Source organism: Mustela nivalis (assembly GCF_964662115.1).
Source record: "Mustela nivalis genome assembly, chromosome: 11".
Lineage (NCBI taxonomy): Eukaryota > Metazoa > Chordata > Mammalia > Carnivora > Mustelidae > Mustela > Mustela nivalis.
This window is the reverse complement of record NC_139030.1, coordinates 99,088,350-99,116,223: the sequence shown is the minus strand read 5'-3', so window position 1 is coordinate 99,116,223 and position 27,874 is coordinate 99,088,350. Positions and strand designations below refer to the sequence as shown.

Sequence of the window (27,874 nt, the reverse complement as noted above, 5' to 3'; positions counted from 1 at the left end):
TGGGAGAACGTAAGTGGAAAGGTGGAAGGTGTTTCTTCTTGGAGCCTCTCTCCCACATTCCATGCTCACTATTCTGGGAGTGAGAGAGAACGTGTGTGTGTGTGTGTGTGTGTGTGTGTGTGTTAATGGGAGTTATGACTTCACTTCAGGGTTGCTTTCACCTGTGAAAGTGTTGTGATGCAGGGGTCTTAAGAATAGCATTCTGTTATTGTTTAATTCATTTTTCAGCCCAAAGCCATTGAAAATCTCTTTCCATGGACATCTGGAACCCATTTAGGATCTTCTCCATACGCAAGGCTCAGCAAGGGCTGTCAACTCTAATGTACTTTGGAAGCTGCAAATTCATAAAAGCAGCTGTGATCCTTAATGATATTCCTTCCAGCTTCCTAGTAAAAGTAGGGCTGTGTCCAGATCAAAATGGAAAGTTCTGATTTGGCATCTATATGTTTTTCTTTCAATTTGATATTCTACATCTAGATTTTTAAGAAGTTTAGGTGTATAACTGTTGAAATACTTGTTGTGATTTTTGGTACCTGCCTGGAACCCCCCCCCCCAAAAATGTGAACTTAGACCATTTACACTTATAGAAAGGTTTTATTGTTGTCTTTGAAAAGCCACCATAATGGAAGGCAGTCTGATAGGGTGATTGGACACCTGAGTGTGCTGACTGACCAAAGAAAATAAATGCAAAGAGGGCAGAAAAGGAAATAAAAAAATAAAGAATGAAGATCTGTGCTACTTTTTTATCCTCTTTCCTCTCAGAGATAATCTTGAAGCATTTTAATTATTTATCACTCACTCTTCAAAATGTTGATGGCATTAAAACAAAAGTGATATGGTCCTTGTCTTTAAGGAATAAAATATGGGGAGAAGACCTGAAAATTAACAAAGCCAATGGAGCATTGTGAATGCTGATAGAAGTATCTATAGGTTATAGCAAGGGCAGAGGGAGTAGTAAGTCTTTTGGGGGATGAGGTAAATCTATTGAGGGATCTATTGGGGAATGAAATAAATCTATTGGAGGGAAAAATTGTACATGGGAAGAGTTGGCACTTGCCCTGCTGGAAAATACTGGCAGTCTGAGGACTGGTAGGAAGCAGCATTGCTAAATGTGAGAGTCAGAGAACTTCTGCTGTAGCTTCCAAAGAAGACTGTATCTCCTGCAGAAGAGGAGAGGCATAGCTGAGAGGCAGACTGCGATCTAATCATTAGAGTCAAAGAGCCCCAGAGTCATTTGAATGTTCAGCCAAGGCAGATCTATCGTACAAAGGTCAGGGATCTGGCAGAAAAATGTACAATACTGAGATGTGGGATATAGACATCTGGATGGCGCCCTGAGGTTGTTGACTACAATCTTCACAAACCCTCTGGACTTGCAGATGTGGCCCACCTTTCATAGCAAGGGAGAGTAGTTCTATGGTACTGGAAAATGCTGTAGAAACCTTACCTCATAACAGGGGCCACCTTCAGGACTCTCCCCACCTCCTATCCTGTTAGTCAAGCCATTAACGAGGGTTAAGCCCCAGTATACTAGGGTCGAGGTTATGCTGGGCCTGGTAAGGGAGGAGACTCTATATCCAAATATTACAAAGACTTGCAATAATTAGTTACCATGTATTTGGAAGCACTAGGGGAATACTGGGATTGGATTTTAAAGATGCTTAATAAAGTGGTATGGGATATAAGATGGGATAAGAAAGAATTAATTAACTCAACAGCACTTTCTTGAGGCATGGGATTTAATACCCTAGTGAAGTTGTTAGGGGATGGGACAAATCCACTCGTGAGGTGGCTCTTAGAAGGCTGAATAATGCAATGACCAACACTCATGAGGTTGCCGTGGCACATGGAAAAGAAAAAAATAAAGAAACTGAAGCAGTAGGCATGCTAGAATGGATATGTTTTATGAGACCAGAAGATCCATCAGAGGTTGATATTCATTCACAGAGACCAGAGGACAAATTATTTGCCCAGGTCATAAGAAATATGCTGGGAGAGGGGCACCAACATCGGTGGTTGCCTCCTCTGTATACCAGATTATGATAAGAGAGGGAGTCCCAGTGCTGGGTTTGTTAACATCCTTAGGGGTGATAGAGCTCTGGAAAATCATATAATTGCAGGAAATACAAAGACAAGAGTCGAGGATCAGAAGGCTGAGGAAAATAACCCCCATAAAAAGTTGTAATATTTTGCTCAATTCCTCAACTTGATCCAATTTTCAGATCTGGAGCCCACTGACTAAAGAAGTGTCCAGGTGCTTAAGAAGATGGACCCTTTAGCACCATGGGAAGAATACATTGTGAAAATTCCTTCAGTTCTTCCCCCAAGAGACTATGACCACTTACTCAAATAGGGAAAGGGGAATAGCCAGACATACTGAGGATTAATGGACACAGAGTCTGAGATGACATCAATACTTGGAGCCCCAAAATTTTACTATAGCTCTCTTTGTTAGAATGAGAGTCAATGGGGACCAAGGGATAAACAGAATCCTGGAGGATTGCAAAATTGGAGTTGATATATTTGGAAATTGCAGTAACCCCCACAGAGACTTTATGGTCTATAAAATAAGAGTTATTATTGGAAAGCCAAGTAAAAACTTGAAATTTACCAACTCCCCTTCTTCCCCATCCAAGATAATAGACTCCCCGAATATCATATCTTGGGGTGAAGGGATGGTAGAGATTAGTGCCATTATTAAAGATCTAAAGAATACAATGGTGGTGATTCCTACCATGACTCCATTTAATTCAACTGTCTAGCACCTTCAAAACTGGAGGGACTCCAATAGCTCTATAGACTACCATAGCAATAGCAACCCCAAGCACAGTTGCTATACCAGATGGGGAGTCATTCCCAGGGTAGACTGTAAACTGAGGCTCATGGTATGTGACCATTTTCCAGCTGTAACTATTGCCAAATGGGTGTTCCAATATGACCAGCTGAACAAGGAAGAAAAAGCCAAAGTTTCATTTATGGCTGACTCTGTCTGGTACTTGGGTGCAAGCTGAATGTTGATGGTGGCTGCATTATAACTTCATTTAAGTATGGCCTTGAAAGACAGTGAGGAGGAAGAATCTTCCCAGTGGGCATGTCTGTGAGCCAGGCTCCCAGTTACTAATTTATGTGGAAAGTGAAATGGTCTAAAATGAGACTATAGATCCTAGGAAGTGGCCAGTGACCTGGGCATCTGATAAAGGCCTTGGAAGTAAAGGATTGGAAGATTGGAGATAAGGAAGTCTGGGACAAAGTCTTGAGACCAAACATTTAGAAGTGGGCTCAAAGCACAAAGATTTTGGGTCATATGTTAAGCCCACAAGAAAGCAGTCACCATGAAAGAAGCACTGAATAACTAAGTGGATAAAATTATTTGGCCAGTTGACATTAACCAGGCTTCATCATTGGTTACTCCAGCACTGCTATAATGGACACTTGAAGAGAGTGGAAAAGATGGAGGTGACATATTTGTCCAGTAGTTTGGACTTCTTACCAGTGCAGATCTAACTAATGCTATCTATGAATGTCCCAATTGTTAGAAACACCTGAGCCTCTCATGTGACACTTTTCCTTTAGAAGACCAACTGGCTACTTGGGGCAGGGTAGTAACTACATTGAGACCTTTCCATCCTGGAAAGGCTAGTGATTCATCCTCACAGGGGCAGGTACCTATTCTTTGGATAGACTTGTTTTATCTGCCTGTAAAACCTGTGAAACACTGCTATCCAGGAATTTCTAGAAGTCCTGATCCACATGCATCAGCTGACCAGGGGCTCCACTTCACATTAAAGGAGGTGTTGGAATGGGTTCACATCCATTGGTTGTATCACATACTATACCCAGAGGCCATCAGCCTCATAGAGTGAAGCAATGTCTTTTGAAAGCAGCAGGGAAGTGTCAGGTTAGAAAAAACACTCTGAAAGGAGAGAGGGCCATCCTTTTAGATACAATGTATTTATTAAATCAGAGACTCCTATGTGGTGCTGTTTACTCAATAGAAAGGGAACATGAATCAAGGAATGAAGGGGTGGAAGAAGTGAGCCCATTTACCATCACTCTCAGTGACCCATTGGGAGATTTTGTGCTTTCTGTCTGCTACTCAAGGGGAACACATTCTTGCTGGAAGACACAGCAAGTATCCCAAAGAACTATAGATTATGGATGCCATGAGGATGTCTTAGAATCCCGAGTCCCCTGACCAGCTGGCAGGAAGAAGACTCATCTCACTCGTGGAGGTAATTGACAATGATGAGAGAAGGAGGTGGGGCTGCTTCTACACAATGGGATCAGGAGGAACAGAAGTGGAACACAGATAATCTACTTGGATGTGTCCTGGTACTCTTGACCCACTGTATTATGAAAAACCTTGTATTGTTACTCAGAACTGTGAAGGATATGATCATCAAGGCTCAGATCATCAGGAGTGAAGGTTTGGATCATATCAAGAGGTAAGTCACCAGGATCTGCTGAGATGATAGCTGAGGATGTGGGGAGGGAATTTAGAATGGAGACTGGCAGAAGGGGAGGAGGAAGACTAGTTATGGTCTTGAGATCAATTACAGTGATGAGGGTTATTGTTCATCCATTAACCTCCTTATTTTGAGTTTTCTCTCAGGAAGAAAGGCCCCCCCAGGAAATGTGAAAGAGAAGCTGTCTGAACCTAAGTGAAATGGATCCACATGGCACAAGGGGTGGACCATGAGATGGAGCCTCAGCCCAACACTGTAAGGAGGGTAATGGACCAAAGTCTCAAGCTGCTGCACTCTGACATCCATTGCCCTGTTTCTGCTGAGGTCTTGCTTCCCATGAGCTGCTCTTAGCCAATAATTGCAAGTGGTAGGAATTCTAAAGCAAACCTGTTCCAGATGGTCCACCTTGGCTCAAGGACCCTTGACAGTCTTGCCAAACCTTTCCTAGACTGCCTGGCGTCTAGCACACTTCCACCAAACCTTCCCTCCTACTCTCATTCCCTTAAGGGTCAGATTTGCATAATGATTTGATGGTTCTCCCAGCTTGCCCTATTTCTTTCACAGATATTTCTTCCTCATAATACCCTTGCATGTTTAATCCCATTTTGATTCCACACGTCAAGTGTTCTGAAGTTGAGAAACCTGGCTTACAGAGATAATAACAGTGGGAGTTGAGTATCAATCTAGGCCCAATTACTTTGTGACTGCCTGGAGACAGAGCTCCTGGGGATTGGTCCAGATGCCAGTTGTTGTACCAAAGAAAATGATGTTTCTGAGAAACACTTGGACTAAGATTAACAGCATTCTGCTTCCGAGGGGTTTGGTCAGAATTGACTTGCTCTGAAAATACATGGTCTTAACAACCCTTGTCTACTCTGGCTTCCTTCCTCCCTTCCTCCCTTTCTTCATTCATCCCTTCATTCCTTCATCCTCCTACCCCATTCTCTCTTCTCTCTCCTCTTTTCTGGTCCCGGTGACTTTTTGTCTCTTGCCTCAGTATTGTGTAGCTGGTAACTGGCAATGATTACTCAGTAGTTCCATCATGAAAACATAATTCTCATGCAAGCAGTCTAGGAGGACTTTTAGTTTGAAATTTCTCATGGTTCAGTTGCAGATAAAAGGTGAATGTTCTTGGAAAGTTTGAACTTAATCAGAAAAGTTATTTTAGAATTATGACCTTAGAGTAATTGCTGGTCTTTTAGATCTGGAAATATTTTCTTACCAGTTATTGTCCACTCATTGCTCGGAGATTTGGGTTAATAAATTTATCACTTAATAATTTTTTCCTCCTCTTCAGTTCTTACACATTTATACATATTTAGTTTCACTTCTACAGTTAGCACTGCACCCCCAAATTACAGCTGATTTTAATCCAACCTCAGGTTTTAACTGGGTCAGGTTTGCTAAGAATCAAGCCCACTTTTATAAACTCTTTTCATAAAATTGGTCTGGGTTTTGAGAGCATAATGAAACCAGAATGTGGGGGAGTTTAGAATATAGTCTGGTCTCAATTTGTCTGCTCTTTGAAAACCACGGTCTGGTTTCAACCCAACTAAACTTAGATAGTTTAATTTAAAAAAAATAGTGACTAGAAAAATCCCATTAATACCTGGAATAAACAGCACCCTTCTAAGGACAATGAACCCGAAGGAAAAGGAAGTATGGCATTTTTCTTGTTAGGTTTGCCAAAGAAGTAAAGTGATATTCTAAAATAAATGTATCAGAATTTATGAGTGCTAGCTTCTTTAGAACATGATCTTGGCATCTAGGCAGCCCTGTTTATGTCTTGTATTTCTATATTGATCAGTTTTTTTTTTTTTATCTGGGTTCCCAAATGTTTTGCCTTACCTGCAGGCCCTGTTTTACCTCAGTCCTAACTGAGGTTTTAAGGGTTTTAAAATTCTCAGTCCTTCACTGAATTAAACTTAGCATTAGTCACTATTCAAGACTTAGATCCAATGTAGTTCTGACCTTTGGACTCCCACTTTGGGAAATGGCCACTGGGCTCCTGGCATACTCAGGTAAGACTTCACATTCTTCCAAGTCCCTTTGCTCATATCTCAGAGAACTAAGCTTCTGCTTTCAGCCTTTGGAGCCTTGCCCTCCCCCTGAGGCCAGAAGCCCTGACCTGATCCCCATCTTTTTATTTTAGCTTGGGGCTCATCAGTCTTTATCTTAGCCTGGAGCTCATCAGTATGTGGGCAGACCTTCTGAATACATAAGTATCAGGCTACTATCTGCCTGGATTCCTACTTTTTGTGTTCTACTCACTGTGTACAGTCGCTTTTCCTCAGCTCAGAGCTGTTACTTAAGTTGTGCCATGTGAAGGTTTGGCTGAACTCACCATCTAATCCCCCAGGGACCTGAGGCTCAGTTGTAGTTCTGAACTAGTGACGGATAATGAGAAAGTCAGCCTTCTTCTCCACTTCCATTTGCTTTGTGTGGCCATGGAGTAGGATCACACTGCTTTCTGGAATCCAAGATGTTCGTCCCTCTTGATGAAATATTCTTGGTTTCAAATATTCTTGAGAAAATATTCTCAGTATTCAAAGGCCTGTAGCATGATCCTTCCAACATCTTCAAAGGCAGCACTTATTTCTTGTTTGATTAAAAATTTGATATCCCCCCCCAACAACAATTTCCTCATTATCTGAGGAACATTTTATGATCATATCTTCGTTTTCACCAAGTAGTAAGAGAGTGTGTGAAAAATCTTTCTCCTCCATAAAAATGAGAATAATTCCAAAAGAGACATTCCAGGGGTTTTCTGAATAATGACAGTATCACTGGAAAAATATAGTCTTCCAAGATGACATATGTAAAGGACTGCAATCATTTGGATTTGCAGTTTTGTGTATGTTTACATCCATCTGAAGATAAAGCAATTGAACATTTCATCACTGAAAGTTTGTTTTGTCTTGCTTTTTAGCTATGATGAGTTGTGGGGAACCAGTCAGGCTTACATTTCCTTGGGATTCTCCTCATGACACCTAGAGACATCTCCTTTAATGTAGGGGCCCATGTGGGAAAGAAAGGCTGAACCTTTTCTTTCTGTTGTTTCCTTCTGCCAGGGAAGAGGCTGGTGTGTTTAGGAGCCTTCGACCACGCTCCCACAGCACAGAGAGGGAAGTGGCTTGAAGTAGGAATGTAATTCTGACATAGAGAAATTGACTGGATAATTTAAAAAACTGCTTAGGATTAGTTCTTTAATTTTCTGCCTTTGTACCCTCAAGAACATGTCTAGTTTGTATTATTGAATATGGGAATTTCTAGGAATCTCTGATACCTGATTCTGACAGGTTTTTTCCCCATGATACCTTAAAGTCCATCTTAAACTGAAAGTAATCTGTTTGAATGAGCTACTTGGTGTGTCTTGTATGCTTTGTCAGTTAGAAACCAAGGGTATGTACCAAGGGCATGCAAAGTCTGCAGCTGAGGAAGCTGGTTTATCTATCTGCCTGTGAGAATCAGTTTCTCCTTTCCACAACCAATCAGAGTCCAAGAGATAGACCTTAAAGTTCTGATTCCGATATTCAAGACCTCAATGAGTTAGGGCCGAGATAGCTCAGACTACATTAAGTAAACTTACCTTCCTCTTCTAAAATTTATCATAATCCATTTATTTGCATGTCCAATTAACCATACATATAATGTTGCTTATCTTTGGGAAGAGGAATGTGTTTCTTAATGTGTACAATATTTTTCACAGTATTCTAGGAAAATTAACACAAGAAGAGCTTCAGAATACTGGGATGCCAATGGGGTAACAAAAGAAGAAAAGCTGATGGTACAATATGCTGCTCTATGAAATTGCTTCTTGGGTTAATATTTCAGAAACTAGAGTTCTTATATAAACTCATCTTAGATTTCAAACTTCTACATGAAAGAAAAGAAGCTAAATTCATTTCTTATTGTCTTTAAACTTTTTCCAAAAACAGAAATGCTTAAGTTCTGATGAACTGATACATAGATTCTATAAATAATAAAAACGTTAATTTTATTGCCTGTAACGGCTTATCTACTTTTCTAATCACAAATAATACATATACACTCAAAAAGATGGAAAATAGAGGTAGATGAAATAAGAAAATAAAAATTCTATAATAATCACTGTTCACATGTTGCCATATATAATTCTGCATGTGTTTTCACTTTATTTTTACAAAATGAATCATATTCTAAATATAATTTTCTAACCTGCTTTTTCCATTTACATATCATGAAGGGGAAAATATACAGATGAGAAAATTAAACTCTAGTGAGATTATATGATTATATGATGAAAGTGATTTCCATTTAGGTAGCATTAGAGCCACATCTATAATTCAAAACTCTGAAATCCCACGTCACCATTTTACGCATTTTACTCCTTATTTGCTTATAACCAAATCTGAAACAATAAATTTGAATTAGAGAGTGTGTGAAAAATCTTATCTTCCCTGATGTGTTTTGGCTTGGCTGAATGTTTGCTGGAAAACACAGTGGTAGAGATCAATTGGCTCAGAATTTATTGAAAATATCTTGTAGGAAATGATTTGTAAATTTCATAGATCTGTTTTCAATCTTTAAAGCTGCAAATTGAAGTCTGTGTGCAGGAATGACAGGGTCTGAGGCACTGAATCTTGGTGACATCCTAAACTGTTATAAATCTATAAAAAATTATCATCTAACCCAGTGTCATAGAAATATGGTTAAATTTAAGAGTTTCCTGACTTTTAGGTTGGTGACTTTTAAAAAAAATTTATGTTGCAGTGATGTAAGTTAAAGACTTTTTAAAAAGGTTCTATGAGTCTTATCAGTCATAATCATTTTATTTGCTAAATTTAGTACTAGAGTGACATTATCTGTGCATTCTTTGTATAAGAACATCTAGCAGAGCATCTTTTTTTGGGTCTTGTGATTTCAAGATGTTTTTGGAATTTTATGAAGGTTCCACCCACAATCAAAACCAGTGTTCTCTTATGGCTGATTAATTCTGTCAGATGGGTCAGAATTGATATTTCTTTGAGTATATGCAAATTATCTTTCATTCAAAGTTTCTGTTTTGTCTTTCTCTGCTCCATTTGCTTCTCCTTTCTCTTATTTTTCTTTCTTCTCACTTGTTTCTTTACTTCCATTCTCTCAAAATAAAAATCTTGAGGATTTTCTTTCTAATTTCTTTGCTATGGGAGATACTAAAGTCAACGAATATATTCAGATTTACAAAGGACATTCACTAACATAGACATTTTATGATGCTAATTAAAAGAAGGCCTGGATATCTAGAGAGCCAGAGAATGTGGAAGTAATTTATTTTCTCAAGTAAATTAGTGGTTCGAAATGATAAGAAAAAAATTGCATTTGCTCAACAATACTTATCACCATAAACTTAGTTACTGAATTTGTCCTATAAATCAGGATAAAAAATTCCAGTAGCAAAGATTTAATTTTTAAAAATTAACTTCCTTTAGCATTCTTGTATCATGAATTAAAAATATCTAGCAACCTCACATGTTCTTTAATACATGTTTGTCTGTCTTATCCAAAGGGTGAAATGCAGGGTATATAGTTGACTGATGCTTCTTGACCTACTTATATTTTGAGACGACAGGAAACAAATGTTTGTTGTCTATTTCTACTTGTCAGTATTTTTAAGCCAAATAACACAAATGGCCAGAAGCAAAGTTTGCATGTAGGGTAAGAAACTTATGTGATCAGAGTGAACTTAAATAATGTTGAGAGATAACAAAAATATAAAGAATGCATTCCTTGGGGTTTTAAAGTCCATGTCATTTCTGTAACATGATTTTCATAGATGACTATAGAAGCTGGGTTCTATGTACATGCCAGACAAAAAGACCCTGCGTTTTCGTTTTAGTGCATTACTCTTACTGCTTTCAGCAGGTCCTGTTGTGCCCATGTAAGTGCAATTATTTAGTTTCTTCCTCATGGATGAAACTCTGGGCCAGAGATTTTCCTGTTAGAGCATAATCCATGATATGGGGCCCGCTAAGGAAAGCGGCTAAATGTAACCAGCTGCTCCTAAATTATATTCTCCTAAAACACACTTGAATAATATAGTTCACTGAGCCAAAATTTCCTCCATGGCCTCTCTCCATCTCATTTAGTTATTCCACAAATGAGTAACCTGTTAGAAAATTGTGCCCAGGGAAAGGCAAAGCCAAATGATCCATATCTCAGATTCTGGCTGGTTATGATTCAGTGTGATGCGTGGTCAGAATTGTAGATGATGAGGAAAAACAAAATGTTTCTCCCTTGCCTCAGCCAGTTAATGATGCATTTACCAGTTCATTCCTTTTATACTTGGAAAGAAGCCAACTTGGCTGCAGATTTTTGTCTGGATTACATTCAGGGAAGAGCAAAAAGTATGGCCAATACGTATTGTAAGACCAATGGGATGCTTTCCAAGATGGTGAATGCAATGCCAGTTGAATCCATCAGCATGATCATATTTGTGTGTGTGTGTGTGGTAAAGTACATACAAAATAAAGTTACCATTTTTAACATTTAAAAGTATGTAAATCAGAGGTATTTAGTATTCACTATGTTATACAACCATCACCACTATCTAGTACAAGAACATTTTCATCACCTGTTCCCATCAAGTAGCCACTCTCGGTTCCCATCCCTCCCCACAATACCTGGCAATCAATAATCTGCTTCCTGTCTCTAAGGACTTGCCTATTCTGGATATATCAGATATATGGAATCATATAATATATGACATTACACATCTGGTTTCTTTCAGGCAGCACAGTATATTTAAAGTGTATATATATATATATATATATATACACACACACACACACACACACACACACACACACACACACACACTTATGTATATAGTATATATATATAAAGATTCACCCATATTGAAGCACACATCAGTACCTCATTCCCTTTTATGGCTGTGTAATATTCCATTGTGTGGATATAGCATGCTTTGTTTATCCATTCATCAGTTGTTGGACACTTGAGTTTTTTCCTATTTTTTTAAAGATTTTATCTATTTGACAGAGGAGAGAGAGGGAGCACAAGCAAGGGGAATGACAGAGGGAGAGGGAGAAACAGGCTTCCCACTGAGCAGGGAACCCAATGCAGAACTCTATCCCAGGACCCTGGGATCATGACCTGAACTGAAGGTGGTTGCTTAACTGACTGAGCCACCTGGGCACCCCTGTTTCCATCTTTTGGCTATTGTGATTGGTGCTGCTATGAGATCATAAGTTTTAATTTTACTCAAAATCTGATTTAATCAAAATCTGATTTGTGTTTGCAGGTACCTAAAACTGGTGGAGCTGGGTTTCAAGTTGCAAATTTGAAGGAAATTAGAGCCCGAAGCCATGATAATTTAAGAGGTCTTGGGAAGGTGGTAAGTGATGGCGAAGGCATAGTGAGAAGAGAATTTGAGTTAAGGACTTTGGGACCTCATTTTGGTTCTACCACCAATAGGCTGTCCATGTAATTTTGAGTAGATCACTTCACCTCCCCTGGACCTTTGTGTCCTCATCTATAAAATGGGAGAGCAAAACTCACTAACGTTTCTTCTAGGATTTGACACCTACGACAGGCTGTGCAAACACATTTTGCTCCCTCTTCTCTAACACACATTTCTCTACCATCACAGCCACTATTGCTCACACTGCAAAGGAGTAAAGATGCTCCTTTTCTATGCTTAAGGTGTGAATATAACAGTTTCCTATGAACTGGAGTTATGGAGGAGTTCATGGCCTGAAATCATTCAAATGCTGCAGTAGCAGTGGGCTAGAAATAACACAGCTCAAAACATGAAAAGAGTGATTGTCTCTGTAACCAAGAAACTGAAACAAGTGCTTGAGGAAGAGATTATACCAGCCACAAATATCATGGGAGAAATGGATCCCGTCAAATGTTTGGCACTTCCACTGTTACTCTTCAGGGAGAGGCTGTAACTCTTTGGGGTTGGGTAGGTTATTCAACATTAAAGAGATTTTTTAATCACACTCTAAGCTTTCCTACTCCTTGTGCTAAGATAAGAAAACATTAGTGACTTGTAACATTTCTGATTTTGCAAAATGGAAAGGATACTGGGCTATCTCAACTTGTTCCAAATGGAAATGAGGTACACTATGTACCATCAGGTGGGGTGAGCTGGGGTGCATCATAGGTCAAATATCAGACTATTTATCCTTCCCTTTCTATTTCTTCTTGATGATGAATAAATAAGCTCTAGAGGCACAGGAATAATTGCATGTAAAAATGTATGTAAATAAATGTAAAATGTATGATCCTGGGCAAGTCAATTAACTTCTCAGCATCAGTTTTCTGGCCTATAAAATAAAGGGGTCTCCTATTTTGAAAACATTTATTCTTGGCTTTTGGTAAAGTTACTTACCCCCATTATTCATGGCTGGCTATGTTGCAACAGGGGTGAAGGGTTAAGAATAAAACACAATCCAACTTTAATTATACTTTTAGGTATGAGAACCTAAGGAGATTGAGGGATAATGGCTAAACCCAGAAATACAATAAGAGACCATTATACATAAATGGAGATAAGATATTTAAAAAGATTTAATAACATAAAGAGCTTGGACAAGTAGAACACAGATTCCCTCTAACAAATTGGTTTGACCACAGTTAATTTTGTCATTTATTCATTCAAAAATATTTTTTTCATCTCTACATAAGTAAAGCTCTGACAGGTGAGGATTGACCTTCAACTAAAGCAGCTTCGATATTTCATTTTGTCATTTAGATCAGCAAATAAAATTTAGATTCCCCAACAATGCTTTCTACTCCTCCTAGTGAAGGGACAATGTAGACCAAAAGGCCAGCAGGAAATCAATTCTATTTGCCCAGGAAGGGGCTGTTGGAAGGCCCACAGCTCAGAAGCACTCAGTTTTACCTGACTTTATGATGTGGATGACAGTGCCTTAGGTACTGAAAATTAATCTACTATATTTGTTTAAGTGAGTTCTTGCCCAGCCCATATTTTCACCCTTTAATGGTAATGGAGCTAAAATTTCTTTCCAGTCACTTTGCATATCATTTCCTTTCTCTTAGCTCTCTTTCGAAGTGAGATGATTGACAGGTCCTTCTTTAGCAATCACTTGGGTAGATGATTTTCTTTTTCCTTTGAAATCGATTTTGAAAGGAGTTGTACTGTGATGAGCTAATTAGCACAAAAGCAGAGTATATAACCTTAATTAGGCATGATAATAGGCTCAACGTAACGGGATGTCCTGAAACTGCACGCTATGCAAATATTAGACTTTTCATTCCTCCCATTACATCTGAAACCATCATGCAAAGGATGTTTTGCAGTATGTACCACAGTCAATGCCAGGTGCACGTCTTTCAACAAGAGGTTGATTTTTTTGGGTGAACTAGCTGAAGGATAATAGGAGGAGGTTTAGGAAAAAAAAATAAGCTTAAAAAACTGAAAAGTCCAATTAAGCTTAGAATGAGTTTTGTAAATTCAGAGGAGTTTTACAATTAGGTAAAAATATCCAGTTACCCTACCATCCGGTTACCCTACCCTATATCTCCTCTGGAATTCTAAGCACACTTCACTGTAGGCATCACTGTCAATTATGCAAATCTTGAGAGAGCTTTCAAATCCAGTAACCACTAAGCGTGCTATAAAACCAGTCTAGGGTTTACTCAAACTGATAGGATATAGGAAGATAGTGAGGAAATGAAATCACAGTGAATCCCCAAGTCCTAATTTTAGCTAATTATTTTCATTTCCTTTACCACCAACCCCCAACATTTTTTATTGGAGCAGTAAAGGTATTCCTATCCTGAAATGAAAATATCCAAGGATGGAGTACTTCTAGATATTTGAGTATTCAACCACCAAATAATTGAGAGCTCACAGTATATAATTTTTAGATTAAGTCTGGAGTTGTGAATTTTTAGACTCAGTCAGTAGCTTATAATAAACTCTTTTGTTTCAGATACTGATGGGAACACTGATAACAGCAGATAGTAAGTGTGTATCAGAATAGTCAGTCGCTGATTTAAGTCTAATGTACTATCCATTCATTATAATAACAGCTGAAGTTTGAAATCCATAGTTTTCTCTGTATTTAATATGTAAGTTAACATTTACTAAGCATATACTATATTCTAGACAGTTTTCAACATTTTATTGGCACAGTCTCATTGAATCATCACAATAACTCTGTAAGGTAGCTACCATAGTTAGGTCTATTTTAGGAGGAACTCAGGATTAGAGAAGTTAAAAAACTGTACCCAAGACCACACATCTAGTAAGTGGTAGAGTTGAAGTCATGTCTGACTCCAGCCATGCTCTTCCCCACTGTGCTGGTCTCATTAGTGTCCGTCAGTCCCATGATCGAATCCTTACTTACTATCCCCTTTCCCAGAGCTAGAGATAAGAAAAAGGATTGAGACCTAAATTGAAATCGAGAAATTCCCCATCACCTGTTATGTACAAAGGAGACCCTAGTTAGATGTTGTATGTGGGGTGAATATGTGTCATGGAAATAGAACTTGAAAGAGGGCAGACAGAATTACGCAGGTTGACTGTAACCCGTTTTCATTGTACGTGAGATAATAGGGAAAAAGTAAGTACTGCGTGAAAATGAGACCAGGATTTAAATCCAGTTTTTATAGCTTTGGGACTGGATCAACCAGGGACTCGACAGGTAACAGGTGGTTCAAATAAAAGAATCAGCAAAAGGACTATTTTAAGAGGTAAAAGGTGGGTAAGGAATGGAAGACGCTAGCCTACACAGATGCTAGCAACACTGGAAGCTAGTCCCCTCCCAAGGCTGAAAGAACCAGGGGAAGAAACAGGGAAAATTGGCTCACAGGAGGGGTAAGGTGTACCTGGCAAAAGCTGTGGCGTTGCAGAGCTACCATCACTGCCAGAACTAAGGTCCTTGAATCTGGGCGAGAGCAGGAAAGAAATACCCTGACCTCCCTCCTCTTGCCTTTGTATCTTCTTTGGGTGCTTCCCAGCTGCTGATCCCTCCCAGAAACCAGTCTGCCTGCAGAACCCAAGTAGTACACAGGCTTCTGTTTCCCAGGTGGAAGATGGATATCAGGAAGGAGGAAGGAGAATAAGCTTGAGCAAGTCACATCCTCTCTAAATTTCAGTCGGCTTATCTGTGGTACGGGACCTAACATCGTAATAGTGGCCTTACAATTTTTACTTTCAACTTTTTATTTTGAAAAAGTTCAGTCATACAGAATGTGTAAGAATAGTACCATGAACACACAGATATCCTCTTCACTTAGATTCACCAGTTGTTAACATTTTGTCACTGTTGTTTCATTTTTTTTTCTCTCTGTAATCACACAAACATACACACTTGTTCTTGCTGAGCCATTTGAGAGTTGCTTGCTGACATTCTGAGACTTTATCCCTAAATACTTAAGAAAACATTGTCTAAAAACAAGATGTTTCCCTACATAACCCCTGTGAAATGATCACACCCAACAAATTTAGCATTAATATGTTATTGTTAAATATAGTCCATATTCAAATTTCCCCAGGTATCTCAATAACATGGTTTATAGTGATTTATTTATTTATTTCATCTTTATTTTTTTATAAACATATAATGTATTTTTATCCCCAGGGGTACAGGTCTGTGAATCGCCAGGTTTACATACTTCACAGCACTCACCATAGCACATACCCTCCCCAATGTCCATAACCCCACCCTTAACCCTAAATATACAAACGTAGTGATCTGAAGGGGCACGTGCACCCGAATGTTTATAGCAGCAATGTCCACAATAGCCAAAGTATGGAGAGAACCTAGATGTCCATCAACAGATGAATGGATAAAGAAGATGTGGTATATATATATATACAATGGAATACTATGCAGCCATCAAAAGAAATGAAATCTTGCCATTTGCGATGACGTGGATGGAACTAGAGGGTATCATGCTTAGCGAAGTAAGTCAGTCGGAGAAAGACAACTATCATATGATCTCCCTGATATGAAGAAGTGGAGATGCAATGTGGGGGGTTGGAGGGGATAGGAGAAGAATAAATGAAACAAGATGGGATTGGGAGGGAGACAAACCATAAGTGATTTATTTTTTTTAACCAAGAACCATACATTGGATTTTATTGTCATGTCTCCTTAATCTCCTTTAATCTAGAACAATTTTCTAAGTTTTTTTCTTTTTTAATCTTTCATGATATTAACATTTTTGAAGAATCAAAGGCCCTTTCCAAAGGCCAGTTGTTTTACAGAATGATCCCAATATGGATTTGCCTAATTGTTTTTCCCATGAATAGATTCAGTTTAACCAATTTTGTCAATAATACTAGAAAGGTGTTGTGTTCTCAGATAATTAAATCTGGAGTCACATGATATCAAAATATCTCATCGTGGATGATCTTTAGTTTGAGCACTTTTTAAGGCAGTATCTGCTAGATTTATCCATTATCTTTTCCTCTTCATAATTATCAAGTAATATATGGGATTGTACATGTGACTATATCTTTTTCACCAACGTTCTTTTTACCCAATGTTTTTAAGATGATGGAATTTTTTTGCTGTTGTAGAAATCGTTTCATGAAAGTATCATTAGGGGACTTGGTAAACTTCTTTGAAAGTTCCTATTATAAACCTCATGTCTTCTTGTATTAAACTGTTTTCATTCATATATCTATTCATTTAACAAATATTTATAGAGTGCTACAAATCTGTGAAGACTCGCCTGTGAAGTTTTCCTCAGTGGCTTCATGGTTGCCTAAACTAATGTCTCTAGCTCAGATCCTTCTCCTGTGTTCCAGACCACATTGGCAATTATTTAATTATTTTTGTGTCTCTCTACCTTACCACCTGTAGAAAACTCAATGTGCCTAAAGGGAACTCATTATCTTCACTTCCTGATCTGCTCTTCTTATGTTCCCTATTCTAAGAAACTGTACTTCTGTTTTCTCAATGACTCTATAAATCCAAAGAAGTCCTTTTCCTTGAATGTCCAGACACCATAGTAGGTCTTTTATACATGCTATACGCATTATCTCATTTAATCCTTGCAACCAGCCTTGAGATATAGTTACAGTTTTCTGGAGGACTTTGGGCTCTGCCCCAGATCAGCAGCTAGCAAGTCTTCACTCTAGGATTCAAATCTAGTTCTCTTTGACCTCAAAGTCTTCGCTTTAGTGTAGTGATTAACAGGATCACTGGCTTCCAATACTGGGTCTACCACTGACTATGGAGGATTGGATAAATCTCAAGTCTCAGTGGCTTGGTTTTCTCTTTCATAAATTGAGAAAAACTGTTATCCCTGCCTTGTTGTGTTGTTTTGAGACTTGAGTGGGATACTATTGACAAACATTTGAATGATTCTTGGCAGTTCCACAGTAACTCCTAGCCATAAATCTGGGGTTTTCCATCCATTCACTGCTTTTGGATTAGTCTCCTTAGGGACTTTGTCACCACTGTTGTCATTAGTTTAGACCAGGAATTGGCAAAGTATGGTCTGCAGGTCAAATCCAGCCTCTACCTGCTTTCTTAAAAATGTTCTTTTTTTATTGGGTTATAATTGATATTGTGAATAATTTTTTATTGGAACACAATCATGTTCATTCATATATGTATTTTCTGTGACCGTTTTCACCCTACAACAGGAGAGTTGAGTAGTGGCACCAGGGACCATACCACCTGCAAAGCCTAGTATATTTACTGCCTGTCATTTTACACAAGTTTGCCAATTCTTGATTGCCTGGGGTACTGGGATAGCCTCCTTCCTGGTTTTCCTGGTTCTAACTTATTCCCCCTTGAACCTATCCTCCCCACCTTTGCTCCTGTGTAAGGGGGAATTTACCTAGGGTGTGAACTCAGCCCTGCTAATTTGCTCCTTTTAGTGCATTGGCCCTCAGTGCCAAGAACATCAGCTTACCCTTACTGTGGGTTCTCATACTAGATTTGTCCTCTGACAATAATGAATGTTTTATGCTCTTTCCAATCTTGGCACATGCTATTCTTTTTGTCTCAATACCCACCCCTTGCCCTTGTCCTCAATAATAAGCTCAGGTGTTTCTTTTTCTGAGAAACCCTTCCTGACTTTCACAGGCTGAACCAATGGCTTCTGCTTCTCTGTGGCTGTGCGACATACTTCAGTTCCAACATTTCTCCACTCTAGCATGATCATAGGCTTACCTATCTTCCCCTGCTACTTCTGTGGGCTCCTCTCAAGGGCCCAAACATACATTTTCCAGTTTTGTATCTTCAGTGCCCGGTCTGGGATCTGGCCCTTAGTAAGAGCTCGTTCGGTTACTCTTGGCTGCTGGCATTTCAGCTGGGTTTGAAGGCTTATAGAAGGTTCTAGGAGAGTATAGAAAACAGCCTTAGGAGAGGCTCCCTGGAGGAGCTGTCATGTTAGTTAACCCTTGCAGGATCAGAAGGAGGATTAAATAAATTAATGGGAGAAAACAAGCACTGAAACAGTATGGGTCAAATTGATGAGAACCAAAGAGGGGTGTTAGAGAAAGGACAAGCAGAAGAAGGGAGCATGTGAGGAAATGCTGGAAGCCAGGCTAAAAAGAGAGGAATTAGGTCCATATTCTATAGAGTGTTCTCTGCTGTGCTGGGCTATATGAACAATGAGAAACCATAAAGAACTAGAAACACCATATTCCATGCTATAACTGTCACTTCACAGAGACTTGTCAGTCTTTTGGAAGTCCCTTAAGGCATTAACTATGTTTTGTCTGGTCATCATTCAATCTAAGTGCACATTCCATATCACTGGCATATCATAGATTCTCAATAAATGTCTCTTTCACTATTCAAGTATTTGAAAACTCCTTAGTATTAAGGGAGGTAGTCCCGATGTTTAGTATTCTCTTATAGGATGAACCTTTCCTGTTTACAGTTTTCATAAATTTAAGAACTTCAGTCATATTTAACCTTTGGTCTTGGATTTTTCTACTTGAAAAATTCCCTTTAGAAAGAAAAACAAGTCTATCCTCTTATGGGAGGTTTGAATCTCTTGGATCATTTGGCTGACTTTTTCTGGACCTTCTCCAACCCTGTTTTGTCTTTGTTAAGGCTTTCAAGAATACCTGAATTATTTCCTAATCTGCAAATCAGGCAAATTTGTTTATTTCTCATGATTTTGGTATTTTCTCTTAACAAAATGTTAAATGGAGCTTGGAGAAATAAGCTTTTATTTCTAAACTTGCCCAGGATGGGGAATGCAGAGCTTTTAATAATAATGTCCACAGACTAATGCTGTCATGGTCAAGGCTCAGACCAGCAGCTTAGCAATTTTAGAGATGTGAATGGAGTAAATTAGCTGGTTAAAAGATGCCTAGATAACTGGACAAATTGGGACCTAAGGAGACTCCTGCACTCCAGGAAATTCTCCAATTCTCCACTTATCCTCAAAGTGAATAAGAAGCTTCAGTTTCAAATTGAGTGCATTTTCCATCCATGGATTGGCTTGTTTTGTTCAGTTTTATTTTGAGTGTTTGAGGTTATCTTTTCGACGTAACAGCTAAACCCACGGCTTCCTTTCTCGTAAAACCAAAACAAAAAGGCTTTCTATTCAGGTGCCTTCTGTGTGTGCACATGTATTGTACATACCTGGGATCAAAGCCAGCTATAAAAAGTCCTTGATTCTGTGTGGGTTCAAACACATATCAAAGCTTCGGGATCCTGAAAGGTTTCACTCTGCTTCCTGAAGACCTGAACATTGCTCCCATAAAGCCATGGCTTGTTTCGGATTCCGGAGGCATGGGGTTCAGCCGGACCGGTCTTCTAGGACCTGGCCCTGCACTGCTCTGTTTTCTCTTCTATTTATCCCCGTCTTCTCCAAAGGTGAGTGAGGCTTTTGCAGGATGAAGGTGGAGGAGGTGTTTCTCCCACCTGCGTTTCATTTCTTTTAGCAGTCAAGGACAGTGATTTATAACAAAGCCAGAAGCTAAAGGTAAAACTCCAGTCTCCTGGGTTGGATGGTTCTGTATTCCAAGGCAAGCAGGAGACATCTGGCAGCAGCAAATAAGCAGAGTTAAGGCTCATAGTGGAGCGCCAGGCATTGACTAGGAGCTTAATGAATATATCTGAGTTGGTTTGGTAGATGAGCAATTTCAGACACTTCTGTCAGATTGGAAGAAAATACTGTAAAGTTAAGCAATTTAAGAGAGGAAAGATATCCGTAGCTCCTAATGTATTTAAGCTTGGAATCAGGGTGAACTCAAAATTTCCTTTTTTAAAAAGATGGATTTAAGCAAATCATATTAAGCTTCTTTCCTACCTTATTTAAGATTTTAAGACCTTCACTTTATAAACGAATCAGCTTGTTTAAAATTTAAACCTTCTTTACTCAATTCAAAGTTTTAAGGTCCTCAGTCAATTCTATAAACTAGTTAGTTAATTACTTTAAAAAATGATAGCAGTTTGAAATTGTAAATCAAAAAGGCGGGGAGAGAAAGAAAGAAAGAAAAAACAATGAAAACCATCAGTCTATTTGGCACAAGATACTTAATTGCCACCTGACCTATTTGTGGACTTTGGATGCAGATTCCCCAGTTTTCAGTGAAATAAAGCTCTTTAGAGGTTAATACCGGGTTTACTTTAAAACATAAAATGGTGAACATTTTCACTGAATTTCAACTTTATTTCTCTCTAGACTGTCTCAGTTAAGAAACCATGTGGTTTATATGAAATACTTGGGTGCTCAAAAGGTATTTGATAAATTATTACCAGATAAGAACGACTCATGTGCATTTTCCTATTCTACATATTTTGAACATGTAAAGATTAAATACTCTTAGAAACAATTACCTTTCTTTTGTAGAAAATTTATCTCAACCTATAACTGAGATTCTTCCACTGAAAAATGAGTGTGACCAGATTTACTGGTGATAACTGAGAATTTGCCTGGGGGAAGGCAGAAAAATTGTCTTTGGGCTTAATGTCAGTACAATAAAGATTATTGAGTGCTCATGTGGGTAGGTTCTAATGGTGGCTCCCAGGAGTTTATAAGCCAAAGACAGAAGCTGCAAGAGGTATGACTAGTACACAAAAAACTTTAATACTGGGTAGAACTTGATGAAATACCACAATGGAGTTACAACAGTGCAAAGTTGCTCTGATAGACAGGGATGAGGGTTGTAGAAGAAGACTATTACCTAGTCAGCCAGGGCTGCTGGATTAACCATAGCAATGGCTGCTATCATTCTATTCTTTCTTCTGAGGACAGATGTTGCTCAGTCCATGTACTTGGGAAAAAGGACTACTGATAGAGTTATTTCTGTAGAGTGATTTATACACAGGAGGAGGTGTCCTAGAAACTCAGACTGGAGTGATAGGTTGGGATCAGATCATGGAGGATGTAAATGCCACTTAGTTTATTTGTTTTTGCAATCAATAGTATGTAAGATATCAAAGGATTTTATCAGAATGAGTGACTTGGTTCTTCCAAGTTTTGAGTGTCAGGTGTGTGGTTGACTAGAAAGGGGACAAGTTAGTTATAGGAAGGTAATTTGACATGAAGCTACCATTTTGTAGATGACACAAATCTTTTTCAATGGAGAGCTAGCCTCCCTTGTCCTGTAAAAGCCAGAAGGAGAAAGAACAAAGGAGCATTAGCATGTTTGAGTGAAGGAGAGAGACTGGCGGAAGAGGTGGTGGCGGTGGCAGGGGAAGCCCACAGAAGTTAACAGCAGGGTTGCCTCAGCCTAAAGAGGAAACGACCTGGTGCCCTCTACTCTGTGGCTTCCTTCATCTAGCAGCATCCCTCTCTCTGATAATAATGCTAGGGAATGTGTTGGCTGGCACAGTGATCCAGGGTTCAGCCACTGTGACAGATAGAGGTACATGACCAAGTAAATATAAGCAGAAGTTTATAAGTTATGTACTGAGAAATAAGGCAAGATTCTGTACCTCAACTTCCAAAATTTCTCCTTCTGCTCATTATAGTTCCTACAGTTCTATTTTAACCTTAGAATACCAGAGGTGGAAGGCACTCTGTTATCATCTGACCTAATCCCCTCTTAACTGCTTGTGAGGGAAAATGAAGGCTACAGGGAAGGCATGACTTGCCCCAAATCACGTATTTCATGGTAGGACCAAGCCCTTCAGTTTGTCATATCAATGTTTTTCCTGATACAGGAAACTCTTATCCAAAATGTAAATACCTGATGGAGATTAGCTGGAAGACAGCTAAGAGAGGGAGGGCATGGGATGGGGGAGAAGGAAATGGTTGGGGAGTGTTTGTTGAAGGAAGAGAAGGGCTGAAAGGTGAAGATGGAAAAAGTGGAAAGGTGAAGTGCCCATCAAAGATCAGCTTTGGTTAGCTGGAGATTTTGCTTGAGCCTGGTGGTAGGTGAGCATTGGTTCACTGAGTTCCCTCTAATTTTCTCTTATTAGGGATGCATGTGGCCCAGCCTGCAGTGGTTCTGGCCAGCAGCCGAGGTGTTGCCAGCTTTGTGTGTGAGTATGGGTCTTCAGGCAATGCCGCCGAGGTCCGGGTGACAGTGCTACGGCAGGCCGGCAGCCAGATGACTGAAGTCTGTGCCACGACATACACAGTGGAGGATGACTTGGCCTTCCTAGATGATTCTACCTGCACTGGCACCTCCAGTGGAAACAAAGTGAACCTCACCATCCAAGGGTTGAGGGCCATGGACACAGGGCTCTACATCTGCAAGGTGGAGCTCATGTACCCGCCACCCTACTATGTCGGCATGGGCAATGGAACCCAGATTTATGTCATCGGTGAGCAAATCCATATTACTAAACTGCCATCTTTTGGATTGCTGTCATCTTAGCATGAAAACAGTTTTGTTTCTTAGCTTTAGGTGGTTCATTTTGGGATTATGGAAATTCTTTAAGAGTTCTTTGGCATAAGGCTGGGTAGTCTGGTTAATATGGGTGGCCACTCAGCATTCTGACTAAAAATAAAATGGGTTGGGGTTAGTGTGTTTTTTCTACTGGAGGTTGAGGCACTCATTCTGGAGTGATAATTATCATGAAGTTTGGCCCTGGGCCTCTGATAGGACATTCTATGGGAAGTGCCCTCCAGCAGCCAGACTTACCTATGGCCTACCAATACTATTTAGGGGTAGACACCAAGGTTGGAAGCTCTTCCAGAACCTCTTCCTTTTCTCACTAGTGAAGGGAGTAGGGCCTTAAAGTTTAAAGAATGTCTCATGGAAACTCTGCTTTGTTTTCTGTTGTAGATCCTGAACCTTGCCCAGATTCTGATTTCCTCCTCTGGATCCTTGCAGCAGTCAGTTCGGGGCTGTTTTTTTATAGTTTCCTTATCACAGCTATTTCTTTGAGCAAAATGGTGAGTGCAGTGCTGACAACACACCACTTTTGGTGAGGATGTCTTCAGTGATAGCAACTGACCAAATGACGCTGTTGAGTTCAGTTTTCTGGAGATGAAGCAATAAATGAAGAACAGTGGTAAAGGAAGGACAGTGGTAAAGAATGCACTAGAACCCTTGGTACTGGCCTTTGAGGTTTCAAGATGACTAACATTTTAGATGAGTGTGTTTGACATTGAATGTTTGTGTGCTTCTGAACAGGGTTTCAGTTTGAGTAACCATTTGAACAACACGGGGCAGCTGTTTTGCTCTTCGTCTTCAAGAAAGTTGTACTTAATAACCCTAAAACATAAGATGAGGTTGGGCCAAATACTGCTACAGAAGACCACCTGGATGGGTTTTACTCTCCCCCTTAACATCCCCCTATTTCACCCAGAAGTTATCTTTTGGTATCACCCTGCTTGTGCCTTCCTTGTCCAACTATAGCTGTCCATGCAACTGTCCTGTCCTGGGTTCCCCATTACCCAGTCTGCTCAAATGGGAAGTTTTGCCTTCCCCTCTAGCCCAGTAAATAAGAATGCCAATTTTATTTAGTGCAGTTGTTGGGAGAGATGGAGGTATAAAATCAGGCCTCCTGTCAGGATTTCTTTCTGATGGTCTCATTCAGCCCTCCTCTGCCTATGGCTGGCTTTATCACGATGACCTTCTCCTTCCAGGGCTCTCTTACTCTCTTCCCCTACAGCCTCATTCCCCTCAACTCGATCCCAAGATCCTCTAATCAACTTGTTGTATTGCTGTAGATTCTTCCTACCTCATTTGCTAGAAACTGCCACACAGACCAGTAGACTAGAATCTCAAATTATGGAGGTGATAAAAATTGGGAATTAAGGCAGACAGACAAAAGCAGTAAAAAGTTTATGAGGAGTAGAGATGAGAAATACAGCTCTAGAACAGAATAACTGAAGTTTAATATCTTATGAAGGTCTTGCCCTCACCGATCAGTTGTAGTCAATTACCATAGGTATTTTGGATGTCCTTTCTAATGCTTTCTCAAAGTGTCTTCCTCCTCTCTTGCAGTCAGGGAAAATGATTGCTATTTTACATCAGTAGCACTGAGTGATTTATTTAAAGTGAATTGTAATGACTGAATCAAGAAAATCTCCTGGGGCTTATAATTCTGTATGTGTACATTCACTTTTTCAACGGAGTAGGGACCCATTGTTTGTTGAGTCCTATTATGGCTAGAAATGGCTTCTGTATTTCTTAATAATAATTACTGTTCCTTTTTGTGTTTGGCAGCTAAAGAAAAGAAGTCCTCTTACTACAGGGGTCTATGTGAAAATGCCCCCAACAGAGCCAGAATGTGAAAAGCAATTTCAGCCTTATTTTATTCCCATCAATTGAGAGACCATTATGAAAAAGAAAGAACATTTTCCAATTTCTCAGAGCTGAGGCAATTCAAACTTTGTACTATCCAGCTATGTTTGCTTGTTTGTATATTTTGGGGGTGATTCATCTCTCTTTAACATAAAGCTGGATGCAGAACCCAAATGAAGTGTGCTACGATTCAAAGCAAAGGTGCAAGAAAACAGAGCCAGAATGTTTCTGTCACATCAGATCCAATTTTAGTAAAAGTGTCACTTGGGAGCAACATGGGGATGCAGCATTATGATGTGGGGTCAGGGATATAGGTTCGGGAGTGGTGCAGCCCAAAGAAAACAAGGAAGGGGAGTTAGGGAGAGGAGATATTGTACACACTTTGTATTTACATGTGAGACTTTATAGCTGAAGTGATGTTTTCAAGGTAACTTTTTGTGTTATTTTTCTTAAATGTAGAATTACATGAAGACTTTAAAAATATTCACATGGCTATATTTTAGCCAGTGATTCCAAAGGTTGTATTGTACCAATATATATTTTTTATTTGATAGTATTGTGCATGGGGGCCACATGTGCTTTTGTGTATTTGCTGATGGTTTTAATATAAACACTATATGGCAGTGTCTTCCTACCAGAGGTTCAGGGAAAGTTTTATGGAGGGGCTCAGGACACTAATACACCAGGTAGAATATAAGGTCACTTGGTAACTGGCTTGGGAACTGGATTAGCTGATTCCTGTGGCCACACTAGGTTGAATTGGTATTGACATGTGCTTTGGGCTTTTATGTTAGCTCCATTCAAAGCTTTGCAAGGGAGTCAAGACTGGTGTGTCTGATTTAACTCCATAGAACACCATCGTCAAGTAAATGGCTCATTCTGGGAGTCTTGTAGGTATGAACTTCAAGGAAGCTCTAGTTTCATGAGAGCCTCAATTCCTTACACATGGTTAATGCCATGGACAGAAAACAGCAGTAGGTGGCAGAACAGGGTGATGAGGGTTTCTGAAAACTAACACTGTTGGTGTTTTTTAATTCACTATTTTCCATGAAAATGCAACAACATGTATAATATTTTTAATTAAATAAAAATCTGTGGTGGTCATTTTCCAGAGTTGTCTTTATCTTCCTTGCATTTGAATATTGTGTTTGAGTTTGTTTTTAATTTATTCATTCATCAGTTGGTGAAGTCTTCATTATTAGGAATTCTGGTACAGATTGATGAAAAGACAAATAACGCTTCATGAGTCAGTTGTCCACCAGCTATAACCTGGAAGCCATTCTTGGAAGGAACTCCTCCTCTGTCCTTTTGGTTTCTTCCCAACTATTTTAAATATAAAGCAGATTACTACAAATAACAGCATAAGGCCTTTACAAGTCACACATTAGCTCTAGCACAAGTTCTTCATCTCCTCTTTCTTGCCTATAAATTTCTCAACTCAACTCACACAGTTGCTATGGCAACTCCTGTATTGTCAGTCATGTTCCTTGCGGACATTTTGATCTGCTTCCATAGTAAATGGAGCTTTCCTTTGTGGCTTCTGAATGGACTATTTCACGCATGAGGGGAAAACATATACCTGTGGTCCCTGTGATGCTATCAGTTGGCAGACCTGGGCCTGGCCCACTGAGCTCTCTGTGATTCTTGGTTAACCAATGTGTGGCCTCAGTCTACTTGAATTCCTTTTAAGTTTTCTTATTCTTGACTTCTACAACCTGCCATTGTCTTGTGTAATGCTTCTCAGCATGGCCAGGCACCACCTATAACTGAATCAACTGAGTCACCTACCAAAAATGTTGATTCAGGTGCTTAACCTCAGATGGACTGAATCAGAAGCTTTGGGTGATGGGGCCAGGAGTTTCCTCTCCCAACAAGTGCCCCAGTACTTCTTATACCCATCAAATTTTGACAGTCACTGTGTAGGCAGCCTCCCCTCTCTCCTGCTCACTATAGTACTCTCTCTCTCTCTCCCTTTTTTCCTGCAGGTGCTAACAGACAAATGAGACAGCACAAAGTGAGCATTCCATAAAGATTTTTAAAATAAAAATGAATATGTCTTTGAAAAATACAGTAATCACAAAGGCTTAGAATGAGCTCCTGCTATGTTGAAGACTGTACCTCTTGCTCTCTTGGCCTTTGATAAAAAGCCATGAAGAAACACACAATTTAGGAGCCCCAAATGGGTGATGTGTTATTATTTCTATTTTTTATGTATTTACAGAGATAATTCTTTTCCACAGTTGATGGCAAATTTCAATGACAGGGAGGGCCTTAGATAAAGGACCTTTCACATATCTTTCAGACATCATTAGACAATGGACTACTTTAAATAACCTTAATATCTCCTTTACCATTACCTGAAACTCTACCATTAGCTATGAGGTTAAGCACTGACTTCTCTACTCATTATCAATTTTGAAAAAATGTAATCCTTCCTAAAAAAGTTTCTACTGTGGCAGAGGAAAACGGCAAGTAAGACTGTGACCTGGGTATTCTGCTCAGAGGGAAGAAAGCAAATTGGGGAGGTTTCTGGGTACCAAATGAAAGCCTTTTCTGATCCCCATTTTCTTTATGAGGGTAGATCTGTTACTTGGAATAATTCAGAGAGATTCACTGCCCCCAGATCAGAGGAGTGACTTTTTCTTGGCATGTCAACCTTCATCACTATCTCCAACTCTGGCATCAGGGTTCTGGGGAAGCCCAAAGACTCCACTTATCTCAATAGGGCTTAGTTCACCATGGAGAGCAAGGCTGGGCACCATAACCC

General features: G+C 39.5%; 1 protein-coding gene across 1 annotated transcript; it reads left to right on the top strand.

Annotated features, from left to right (window-relative positions):
- Window positions 1-19,997: 19,997 nt before the first annotated feature.
- Window positions 19,998-26,211, top strand: CTLA4 (cytotoxic T-lymphocyte associated protein 4). Its single transcript, XM_082691428.1, has 4 exons — window positions 19,998-20,275; window positions 22,829-23,176; window positions 23,641-23,750; window positions 25,030-26,211. Exons 1-4 carry the CDS (start codon window positions 20,167-20,169, stop codon window positions 25,132-25,134), a joined length of 672 nt encoding a protein of 223 aa, XP_082547554.1. The 5' UTR covers window positions 19,998-20,166; the 3' UTR covers window positions 25,135-26,211.
- The last annotated feature ends 1,663 nt before the right edge of the window (window positions 26,212-27,874 follow it).